General features: G+C 35.5%; 1 protein-coding gene across 2 annotated transcripts; it reads right to left on the minus strand.

Annotated features, from left to right (window-relative positions):
• Positions 1 to 374: 374 nt before the first annotated feature.
• Positions 375 to 1,258, minus strand: LOC116182205. Of its 2 annotated transcripts, none has more exons than XM_031502728.1 (3): positions 1,207 to 1,258; positions 774 to 1,155; positions 375 to 713 (listed from the first exon to the last, which is right to left on the minus strand). In XM_031502728.1, the coding sequence occupies exons 2-3, from the start codon at positions 1,035 to 1,037 to the stop codon at positions 522 to 524; spliced, it is 456 nt and encodes a 151-aa protein (XP_031358588.1). In that variant the 5' UTR covers positions 1,038 to 1,155; positions 1,207 to 1,258; the 3' UTR covers positions 375 to 521. The 2 variants fall into 2 exon arrangements, with proteins under 2 accessions (XP_031358588.1, XP_031358587.1); XM_031502727.1 differs by having other exon boundaries at positions 774 to 1,161; positions 1,207 to 1,247.
• Between the last annotated feature and the right edge of the window lie 11,445 nt (positions 1,259 to 12,703).

Below are 12,703 nucleotides of genomic sequence, written 5' to 3' on the forward strand. Positions count from 1 at the left end.
TCTTTTAGGTATTCTGCGTTTTTATTTGGTAAACAGGGTTAAGGAGGCTTTAGATCAATTTATCGAAGGACTTACGACTTGCAACATACATGATAACATCATAAAATATCAAGATTTGTTTCGACCGGAAATGTGTAACAGTCCAAAACCACTTACCGCAGGAAGCTTAGAACAATTATTGTTTATTATTAATTACAGCGAACCAGGTTCGAATAACAGGCGAAAGGAAAACAAGATCATAACATATTTTAGGGACTACCTTGCTAATTATTTGTATTCTAGTGAATTCTGAATGTGATCACCTTTCCACAACTTTAAAAGATCTATTAATATTTGCAACCGGCGCTGAAGAAATACCACCTTTAGGATTTTTAAGCATCCCACAAATTGTATTTTTACATGGAGAATTTAGCAAATATCCTACAGCCAACACGTGTACCCCCGAACTAAGGCTACCCACAGTTCATGACGATTACGACGATTCGAAAAAAGCAATTGTGTCTAACAATTGACCTTCAATTTTAGTTTAGTTCTAATAACGACATTATTTCTGTTCTTAAAAGTACGTAATTGTTAAGTGTATCATACGCACTTTCACGGTTCAGCAATTGCATTTCGTCAGATATAATTATACACAATTGGTAGACGTCTTCATCGGCAACAGAAATAGGCAAAAATTCCCAAACGTCTTCAAAATTATCATTTAATTCATTCTGAGGACAAAAACAATTTTTAAATGAGGTACGTCTATGTACTAAATTGTACGTTTTTACCTGAATTACTTCCAAAAAACAGTACTGAACAATGAATTTGTCTAGAAAACTTCCAGTGAATAAACCATCTCCTTTCAGTTGCTCAAAGATATTCATCCAAAATTGACTGTTATGTCTTCGAAGCATGGCCCACCAGGCCTCAATTCGTTGGTTTGTATGGCTAGAACCGTAGATAAATGGTGGTAAACGTCCCAAGGAATTCATCCCCAAAATTTCATGAGAGAGGCCTTGAAGTAACTCTGCAATAACATTATCGGTGCCCATATCGGCACGAACGGTTTGAGGAAATCCGCAATGCTCTTTAACAGTTTCTATAAAGTACCCAGCCACTACTTTGGAATTTTTATTTGTTCCATATTCCTTCTTTCTGGAAATGTTAATACTAAAACTAAATAAATAAGTAAAATACAATAAATAAAAAATGTATACTTACTATTGATGTTTTAGTTAGTTTTAGCTTCTCTCGCTACACGGTCACTTGGGTGTAGTAATTCATTCTAACTCTAATACGTTTCATTCGATAATCAAACTCGGGATCGACTGATCAAATTCAAAGTCCGCCGGCCGACTTCGAAGTCGTCCGGCCGGGTTGAATAGAAAATATCACCTCGTGGTCCTTCAGCGGTTCCGTAGCGAGGAGCATAGTGTATGGCTGAGGCATTAGGGATTAGATCAAATCTCTCATTTCCCTGCGACATGTCCAGGGCCAGAAAGAGAAAACCACACCCAACTACTACCATAACTACAATGATTACACTCCTGTTATTATTAGAATGAAGGTCTATTGATCAAATTATTGATATCATTCATTCAACAAACTAACAAAATGAAGACCTTCATTCAACGAACATCTATTGCTTTCTGATAGTAAGTATTTGGACTTTTTATGTAAATTCTGTTTTAATCACGATATTGAGAATTATAAGATGTTTTGTTATTCCCACAGTAATCTTAGGTATTAGAAAAATAATTAGTAGTAAACGATTGTGTAATTTTAAATTTAATACTCGATTACCGTGGGGATGCGGTTTTATATTATTATATAGCGCATTAACGAGCATTATAGAACAAAGGAGCTCGTTTTTCCATAAAAAAAGGCGCATCGTCAAGAAGTCTTTATAGGTTATGATAGGTATTTATTTTCAAATTAAGTAAAACAATACAATTAAATTGAAGAAAAAGACTTCTATAAAATATTTCAGACAAAGAAACGTACCATTAATAAACGCAAAGAGAATGGAAGCGGTGGCGCAAAACGTTCAATTAATTTTCTTTGCGATGTGACCTCTTAACATAAAAATCTTTACTGGTGTCATATAATCGGGTTTAACTTGTTAGGCTGTTTTCTAACTAGTTAACTGTATATGGCCTACATGAGTGAGATGACACAAGTGGAAGGTTTGTCCTTCTAATATCGGATATTGGACACAAAGTGCGACCATTAGGGCGGCTTATATAGCTGAAACTGCTGGACAAGTTCGCTCTTCATTGCGGGTCAAGTACTAAGTGAGTAACCGCATTAGAAAGGTCTGAAATAACCACTCCACTAACTCATTTCTTGTTTGGCTTTTGTAATCTAAAACCTCTGTGGGGTGGATTTGTGCTTATATTAGAATTCAAGGTGACTTATGTAGAAATATTTTCGAAATTGAGAGAAACGGCCGATGTAATGATACACTTTACTAATAAGTTCAACCCTTTTCTAACTTCATTTAATTAAAAATGGTGAGTTCGAATGCAGAGCGATGGATATTATTTATAACGGCGGATAGTCGTTAACGAGAGGATGATATTCAGACAAGAAACATCCTATTTACCATCCAATTAACTCGTCTTTATTTCTACTTGTTAACCAACTCGTTATTTGTTTACATCGGCGAAAGGTTTGTTTGATATCTACGCCCTAACGATCTATCTAATTTCGCCAATCAACAATTTTGAAACTAAAGTCAACAGATATTGAGGCATGATATTTGTAAACAGACATATCTGACACGATTTGTTCAGCGCTGCGACATTAACTATATGGGTGCATATGGTGTATGAACCACCCATATATCAATCATTATTCAGATGTTTTAGACCTTGAATATGATCTATTTAAATCAAGAATTTACTTGGAAACCATACAATGGGTAATATCACGAAAACTTACTGAAGTAACTTCCCTTCACGAAAATAATTGTAGACCTCGATTCTCGATACTCTTTAAATGGAAAAATTGTGCAACCGACAGAGCCCGATGTCAAAGGCCTGTTGCATGTTGGTTGTTTATGCTGTAGAGTTTACCTACGCTAGTACTTTTGTCAATGAGGCCACGTGAACGTGAACTTATACAATGTTGACCAGGAGAAAAAATTTCTCATATTGTGCTAATTTTGTGGTTTACTATACCTGCAGTCGACCATTTTTGTGTTTTTTCGTTCTGCGTACAAAGTCCTGCTTGTTCTAACCCTCTAAACCTAAATGCAACATTTAGTTTGTCCTTTAAAATGCGGAGTTTCCAAATAAATTGAGAATGAGCTGAGCATAACTAGTGTACGTTCGCGTGGGCATGCGCATTTTGTGTAGATTTGGTTTTGTTAAGTTTTATTTTTAAAAAAATCCGCTGAATTGGGCACTCATTTTTGTGAAAACAAATTTGTTCGTAGGTACTAAAGAATCGAATCCGGGTCGCCCGGTACACTAATAACTAGCTAAACCATTGATCCACTGCCACATCTTAAATCGTGAGTGAGGTGAGGGGAAGGAGCACCTGAAAGACGCATGACCATGTGAACATAATATCTGGTGTGTCTTTTGTTTCATGCACAGTATAGTATATTGAAAGACAAGTGTTACAATGCGAGCTATTGTAATACGACTATCTTGTGGCACGAGTGGCGACGCGAAGCGTAGCCACGAGTGTCCGCAAGATAGGAGTATTACAATAAAGCATTGTAACACGCGTTTTTCATACTATTTTTTCTATTTCGGTGCTTTAATTTAATTAAAAAAATCATTATCAGAAAGTATAGGGAACATTAGAACTAACATGTTTTATGTTGGGAACACTTTTTATGCCGTTAAGTTTTAGGTTGGCAGCGTAGTAAGACTGACATTTTGAAGTTCAAACATGGAAGTATTGTACCTACTTGTACTAACTAGTAACTGCCAACTTAAGAGATGCAGATGAGTTACCAAAAAAAAACGACTATAATCACTGTCTTTGTACAACTGTTTTTGGCCGAAAACAGTTGTACAAAATCATCATTGTGACACCGAAATAGAAAAAATTTGTTTTGTGATTTAGTTGAGGCAGTGATGGGAAAGTTGGGGTGTAATTTTAGACTTTTAAGGTGTTTGTGTTTTAAAACCGAGTGCTTATTTGTAAAAGAAAAAGTTTAAAAAGTATTTGTGCAAATAAATGCAATGCATTTTTTTTAAAATCTTAATTAGTTATTGTGGCGTTTTGAAGTCATTTACAGTGACGAATCGTAGGAATGGTGACAGTCTCATTTATTAATAGCCGTTTGTACTGACAAATTTAAGCGGAGCTTAGCTTAAAATCCATGGCAACGATATGTGACAATGCTTGCCAGGGATTTTAAGCTTTACCGTTAAGCTAAGGTCCGCTTAACTTTGTCGATGCAAACGGCCGTTCATGTTAGTTTTGACATTTCAACACTTTGTAGTCAGGTCTGCACAGTGAAATGATTCTCCATCTTGGAAATGTTCGTCTAGAGCTGAAGTGCCTTGCTGGTCGTTTTGGTTCTCTTCATGCAGTATGAAGGGTTCGATGATATTGTCTAGCATATCGAAGAAAGTTTTGCTACTTAAATTGCTCGCTATAACCGAGGGACCAAATACAGCATCGCCTAGTACCCGTGTCCAAGTTTTTCTGGATAGTGTGTGTAACCCTCTCTAAATCCATTCGGGTTCGCATCACTCCAAGACCGACAGTTTTATTTAAATTAGTAGATTGCATCCAACGTCGCGTCTCTACATCATAGCCGTGTTTTCAGAATTTTACAAAATAATAAATTTCTGTTCTACAAATTTCAATGGCATCAAGGACTACGTAAAGGCGATTGTGAAAGACGAGTAGCGGTAGCTTTCTGTTTCGAAATTATGGAAAGGTGTAATGAAGAAGAATGTCACAAGATATCCAATTATCAATTAGCAGCATGTTCGAAATGGATTACATGATGGACTTGGTTACTGTCTTATAGATAATGGTGACCTATTCGAGCATTTATTATAAATTGTTATACTACTAGAAAACCGTTTTTAGCACATTTCCACAAAAATAAAAAAAATGCACTATTGTGTCCACTTTGTCCGTCCGTCCGTGCGTCCGCTCGTTCGTTGAGACGCTACTAGTTCTTTATCTTAAGAGCTATTGTTCTACTTGTTTCGCTATTTGGTTCGTTATGGTGTCGAGGCTTGCACCAAGGAAGGAATTTTTTATGCGTTTATTACGAAAAAAAAGTTATTGTAAAAAAACCAAAAAAACCGTTTTTTCCATGTTCCATAATTTTACACTTTTGCCGTTTATTAACGATCCTAGAGATCGTTTATAATTTTGTAATGCTGTCTGTTGGTCTGTCCATCTGTTCCTTTGTCTGTCTGTCCCTCTATCTGTCCGTGTGAACGATAACTTTGTTTAGAAATATCCGATCACTTTGACATCTCCGTTAGTTATGAACTGAATTGCATGAAATTCAATATGGGCATATCTTTAGCCATATAATACGCAATGCCAAAAGTTGAGTCGAATCGATTCAAAATTCACAGTGCCCTTTTCGCATCTCGACCATTTATAAACCGAATTGCAAACTTTTTATTTATAAAAGTATTTGAATAAAATTTGATACATAGGCACTTGGAATAAATGAAAATCTAACGTCAGTTTCAAAATTTGGTTTTGCGCATGCGCAATGCCAACTTTTTTGTCTATGGAAGCATTTAAACGAAATTTGATACATAGGCGTTTGGAACAAAGGAATATCTAACGTTAGTTTCAAAATTTAGATTTGCACAGTTCCAACTTTCTTATTTAGAGAAGCAACTCCTTTATATTATGCATACATCATACTTTTAAAAGCGAATTATAATAAATAGGTAATATATTGATAATAGGTAATCATTCTGCATACATTTTTTGGCCTTTGAAACATTATTTTGAATTGTAGATTTAAATGTTTTATCAGTTGTAATACTACACAATCCACATTACAATTTACAACAAATGTTAAGTTATTGAACAAATTCGGAACAATGGAATTATACTCATATTATTAAACAGCACAGTTCACTGCTTTATGTATCAGCGATTTAGTCACTGTCTTCCGAAAGTTCACTAATACTGTCACTGTCATCCGATCCGAGTGAAATAATTAATGGTTCTATAAAGGTATCCATTAGGATTAGACCATCCAATCTACACATCTTATTTTCTTTCTCAGTAGCGTTTTGCACACAATTCCGCCAATCGTCAGAGCTCACATTTGCAACAGCGTTATGACCACCGAAACGTTTCGAAGGGGTAACAATCTCAGCACTTCGATATTCTTTAATTATCCGGTATACTGTAGATCGTGCAATTCCTAATATGTGTCCTACTTTAATAACCAAATTACACCTACATCATTATTTACGTTACCTATAATGGTAGATGCAATCTTCAACACAAGCGTAACAAAATTCATATCCGGAGTATCAGACAACATTTGTTTATGTGTTTATAATAAACTGCTTCTCGGAGACTGATAAAATGACCCAAGTTTAAGCGACTACGTTTTTTCAAAGGAGACAAGCTTGCTTTACTGGTACTTGAAATTGAATCCATCACTAATGCCAGTACACTTAGAACGCGAAATATCAACTTTAGTTCTTAAAAGAACTGTTTGTTTTAGTTAAAATTTATGCAAATGGACTCAGAACACAGAAAAACTCAAAAATAAGTACAATTACGGAATCGCGATTAAATTTGACAGTTAAATCATGTCAATAGCAATTTTACCTGGGTGTAAAACGGGCGCAGCGCGAGCCAATAGAAACTAAGATTTTTTGCGGGAACTTTTAAATCTTAGACCATATAGTACATGGACTGCTATTAGCCCTATGCTTTCAATACAAAATGGGTGGTCACGGATAGAGGGCACTGTAGTCGTGGGTATGTGAATCTCAGGGTAAACTAATGCCGTATGAACACCAGTCGGATCGCGTAAATAGTAGCTTTTATGGTAACCGCGTAGTACGGGACGCTTTAAATACTCTTGATTATCTTCTATACGTCCACAAATAAGAACAGGTTTGCTATTTTTGCCATATCTAGACGATTAATTAAGTGACGTTTGTTAATTTATAGGTTGACAATCTCAAATCGTGTCTAAGCGGACAACTTCGGACAGACTCGTTTACCCTGAAACTCACATACCCAGGCGATGTCCTTGACAATATTTTAGTTACAATTAGCAGTCCATGTACTATATGGTCTAAGAGTGAAACGGAAAATAACAAAAAGCGATAGCCAAAAGTCAGATTAAAAGGGCACTTCCAAATACAATTAGCAAAAGTGCAAAAGCAAATTTACTTATTAGTCAGTTAATCGCTGAAACCAAAGGTCTAACTAGGTTACGGTTGCAAAACTAAATTTACAGTAGAGCTAAAAATTTTGGTACTTACAAAACGTAGAGGCCAAGAATGCAAAAGGAAAAAAAGATCCAAATTCATAGGGCGTTTTCTATTTACCTAAACGTCCATTTCGAATAGGAAGGAACTGGAATTCCCATATCGCACGCTTATACCTTGATACGTGCAACCAAATTAAACTGTTTTTTAATTAATTACTCCTTCCTCCGATGTTAAGAAAAATATGGGACCGATGTCAGACTTCAAGTTTTCTAAGAGCACTTCTTTTGTGATAAGGCCCAGCTCAATTGGACGGGTTTTCTGTAACTCATTCAAATGTAAATTCTTAATTAGACATCCAATTAGTAAGAAGGAAATCTCCAAATTCGGAATTCGACTACTACCCATGGTTAAATGTAATTGGTAGGTCAAACGGTCAGATCATTGATATCACCTGATATCATAGACAAGGAATCTTTCCTAATCTAAGCCTGATATCTACGAAAGCTTCGCTTCCTTGTCTTTCAAATCCCCACTCTAAATTGACCATAGAAAACAAACCTACTAATAATGGCTTATCATGTCTGAAATTCAAAAATATTAATTTGTTCTCTTCTTCTCTGGCAAGAGAGCTTTCGAAGGCTGTAAAAGTAATTTAGATACTCCTACAGGAAAGATGGTAAAACTGATAAATTCACAACACAACTTATATGCGATATCGGCGGTAAAACAAACAATTGAACCAAATGAAAACAAGGAAAGCTCACTCCTCGCCTCTTACATCAAATGAGTAAATTCAGAAACTACTTAGTAACGAAGCTAACTTAAAACGGGTATACAGCAAACCTAGGCGACTTCACTAATATACGGTGTGGTTATAACTTCGGGTATAAACGTCATGGCGGAAAACGGGTGCTTCGTTACAACGGAGCAATATAAAGGTAGTTCGATTTAAAAATGATGTTTTTTTAATTTATTTATTTATTTATTTATTTTTTTTTTTAATATAGGGTTCGACTGCCAAGGTCATATCCCCTTTATTGCACGCTATAGAGTACAGGTACACATATATACAGTGCTATATGTCGATATATACCAATTCCTTTTAAGAAAGCGAGGGTATTATTTGCGTTTTGTGAGTTGAAGTTTGTAACGTAGTTTTAATTTATTAACTCGATGTTAATTTTATCTATGGTAATCTTGGGCCAAAATGCGTCATATTCGGCTTTTAGTTATAACGCGCACCGGTAGGTAGATGTCTCCTATGTAATCTGTCAAATAAAGTCACTAGATATAGAAAGTACCGCAATCATCCGCCATTTTTGGGCAAATTTGCTGCCAACTTAAAAAAATTGACAAATAAAATCTGAATAGCTGTCATTTTTTATAACCTAACTTCATAGTACTGTCATGTTTTATAAAAATATATACAGATATCTCCAAACAGGTGGAACAATCCCTAACATTAAAGTTACTAGAATCTGGTAACTTCCGCCATTTTTGGGCAAAAATCATGCGTTCTCTCTCTAACACACGAGCCCAATGGATTGCGGTACTTTCTATATTTAGTGACTTTACTGTCAAATTGTAAATGTAGAACATGATACCCCGTTTCACAATTAAATGCGATGATTAATATTTTGATATAAGCTCAGTAGTCAGTACTAATTTGAGGTGTTAGTGAATTATAAAAGTAGAAAAAATGCTATCATTACGCTTACACGCTGATTGTGACATAACCTACACCTTACGTAAGTAAACAACAATCCTAACTTTATTAATTACATTATATTTCAGATGGGAGACTGGCTATTCGTCTTATTCTCAAATACTGAATGTGATGCTTTAGAAAAACAGTGTAGTGACATTTTATTAAACAAGTTTCATAATTATTATTGTACAGCAGACTCAAGTTGCGAATTTCCATCATTTTTTGACAAGTTATGTCAGTATGTGTCAGACTATAAGAGGCACAGTGAACAGTAACCTTGCTATTACGATACACATCGACGAGTCATACCGAGGCCGTAAGTATCGTAGGCCTCGGTCATACCCGAATATATCTGGCTCAGACACAGTAGTCATATTGTACTGTACTACATACTACATACAATTTTTTTAGAAGTAATAAATTTACCTTATGTACCAATGTCAGTTATACTAAGTGAAACTGTCACGAAGAACTGAAACGAAACTTTAACATGTGTATAGCTTTATGCAAAACAGAAAGTCATAACTGAACTGGCTGTGACAACCTAACATTTAATGTGTCATAACTTTTAATGATTATTTCGGAAGAAATAGTAAAACTTCTCGCGTAGAGAACGCTCAACTCACTTTGCTTTTCTTACTTTGAAAGTTTAATTTACTGCTTACTGTAATATTACCTATACCTAGAAGCAGCCTCGTAGCAAAGCTTTACTCTGCACCCTGAGTCGTAAATAGATATTGCAATGAACAGACTTGAATTAACTAAAGATCACAGATCCAGCACAAACTTTTAAAATTGGCCATTCTTGGCATGAGGGTTCAATTGAAGACGCAACCGTTATACTTGCATAATCCTTATCATTCAAAATTCCATTATGATTCTAGTTTAATTTAGTTTCCCACGTTACATAAATAAAATCAAAGCACATTCATGAGCTCTGACACAAAATAACCCAAAAATGTTAGTAGGAAATTTATAAGAGACTGTCCGCTTAAAATTTGAACGAAATGCTATATTATTGTTTGTCTACTAGTGGAGACATTTATGCAACCAAACCTTGAGTGTGTTAAGTTCATTTTTTTGTATGGTGCGTTGATTTTTAAAATTAATTCATAACCCGACAACCCCAATTTGATTTTATGCCTATTTGTGTAAAGAGAATTTAGTGGCCTTTAAAATATCACTCGATGGGGGAGTGTATATTATCACTTTAAAGTGACTCCGTTTTAGGCGCTAACTGTTGGAAGTACGAGTATACGAAGTGTCTCCCTTAGAGAACTGATTATTCCAAAATTTTTAATAATTTTAAATGTCTTTTAAGTCAGGGGTTGTTTAATAAAATTGGCGAACCATATTTTATGGGTCAATGTTTTCCGGATGGTCATGACCAGTTAATAACTGGGGAAAGTTACCAAGGCCAGTCTGAGGACGATAGTACAAACTTAATGTGGTTTACGTGACTAAAACAGCTACTAAATCAGGTTTACTCATGAGATCATAGAGCTTCGTGAGTTGCTAGTTTGCAGTTGTTAAAACGGCCGTAATTTCTATTGACTGTCCTTACGCGTACGTGATTCGTTGGCCTTAACAAAGCCGATTGGCTAATGATTAAAGACACCCGATTTAACTGCGCGTAAGGGTAGTGTTAATTTATTCAGTTGAATGAACCAGCCAATTCCCACTACGTTGCCTTCGAACGTCTCAAGGAGTAAATACCTACGACAACCTAGACGTCTACCACCGCACTTGTTGAGAGAGATAATTTTCCACCAAGCCATTCCGCCAAGAAACCGGAGTTCCGTAGAGACAAGCAGTGAAATCCAGGGTACCCAAATCGCAGGAAGAGTCGGTATTCTAACCGCGCTGAGAAAAAAAGCCGAGTAATTTATGTCTACTAACACACAGTTAAGGGGATCTCACACAGTTCAGTTATGAGCGTTTGCAGAGGTTTCATAGAAAAATTCCCCAGACTTTAGTTTCAATCACTTAGTGCTAAATGATACACCGATCTCTTCGCAAGGAAATTTGCGATGTTTCTATAGTAACACATTTTTCAAATTTATTGCAATATCAAGTGAAATATCGTGTTAAATATAGCCAAAATGTGTCACTTTTCATACGTAGAATTTTGCATTATGGAAATAAATAATCGAAAAAGTGTTACTATAGAAACATAGAATTATCCTTCGTCTTTTCAACAAAAAAAAAATTGAAAAGATCTGTTAAGAAATACGGCCGTGACAATCTTTCCACGAAACGTCTACCGTGTATGGATTGTATGAATTTTACTTGCTGTTGAGTAGCGCCACGCAATCCGAGTTTTAAAACTAAGCTGGACGTATTAAGATCATTTTGTGGGAAGGAATATTTCATTTGTCAATTCTAAATCAGAGACTACTTGCAAAAGGATTAACAATTTTAGTTCAAAATGCGTCTTCATTTAATGATTTAAGTGCAAATCGAGAACACTTTACTCCAGCCAAGGATAGTCTAGATAGGCTCATAAAATTGAATTAAAAATAAAAATAATTAGCAGTTACTGTAGTGTATTAATTGTAAAATAAATAAAATTATAAATTATAAAATTGTAACATACAATCAGAGCTGGGCAGTGGGCAGTATTCTACGCTGTAAATACTGTGTAGTATTCAGTTACTTTCGAGTACATATTCAAATACTTTGTAATTAAATAGGTACTTTTATGGAAGCAGTATTTGTATTCTGAACTAAAATACTTTAACATATATTTTTTAGTGTTCAAATACTTTACAAACAATTCGCATATTTCGCAAAGTAGGTATTCTAATACTTCACCAACAATTCAAATACTTTTCAAGTTAGTGAAATACTTTGAGAACTATTTAAATATACAGGGTGACAATTTGAAAACTTACCACCCCCCCATATCTTAGTAAATAAACGAGATATTCAAAAAAATCAAAATCCGTTTCGGTAATTCGGAGGGGGAATCACAATGACATAGTTGGCGACGCACCCCCTCACACCCCCTGCGCCCTAGCCACCCCAACTTTTAAATCTTAAATAGTGACTCCCCATGTGTGATACGTCATTGGAAAGCTCTGCAAAAATGCTTTCCAACCATACCAAATAGCATTACATTTAGGTTAGTAATTATCGTGCAAATCAAAAAATAAACATGGAAAATCGTATTTAACTTGAACTTCCAAAGCCGACTCGACAGCAACTCATTTTTGATCGCCAGTTATAATCTATTCTCAAACTCTTGTCGAACCTTTCCAATGTTGGTTTTGCAATATTTCGACATTCTTGAATTATTCTCTGTCTTAGTTCGTCTATGTTCGCCGGTTGCGTTGTAAAAATGACAGATTTCAAATGTATCATATTAGTTTATTTTTTGATTTGCACGATAATTACTAACCTAAATGTAATGCTATTTGGTATGGTTGGAAAGCATTTTTTCAGAGCTTTCCAACGACGTATCACACATGGGGGGTCACTATTTAAGATTTAAAAGTTGGGGTGGCTGGGGCGCAGGGGGTTGGAGGGGGTGCGTCGCCAACTATGTCATTGTGATTCCCCCTTCGACTTACCGAAACGGATTTTGATTTTTTTAAATATCTCG

This window comes from Photinus pyralis, unplaced genomic scaffold (assembly GCF_008802855.1).
Source record: "Photinus pyralis isolate 1611_PpyrPB1 unplaced genomic scaffold, Ppyr1.3 Ppyr1.4_unclustered_Scaffold4148, whole genome shotgun sequence".
NCBI classification, from domain to species: Eukaryota; Metazoa; Arthropoda; class Insecta; order Coleoptera; family Lampyridae; genus Photinus; species Photinus pyralis.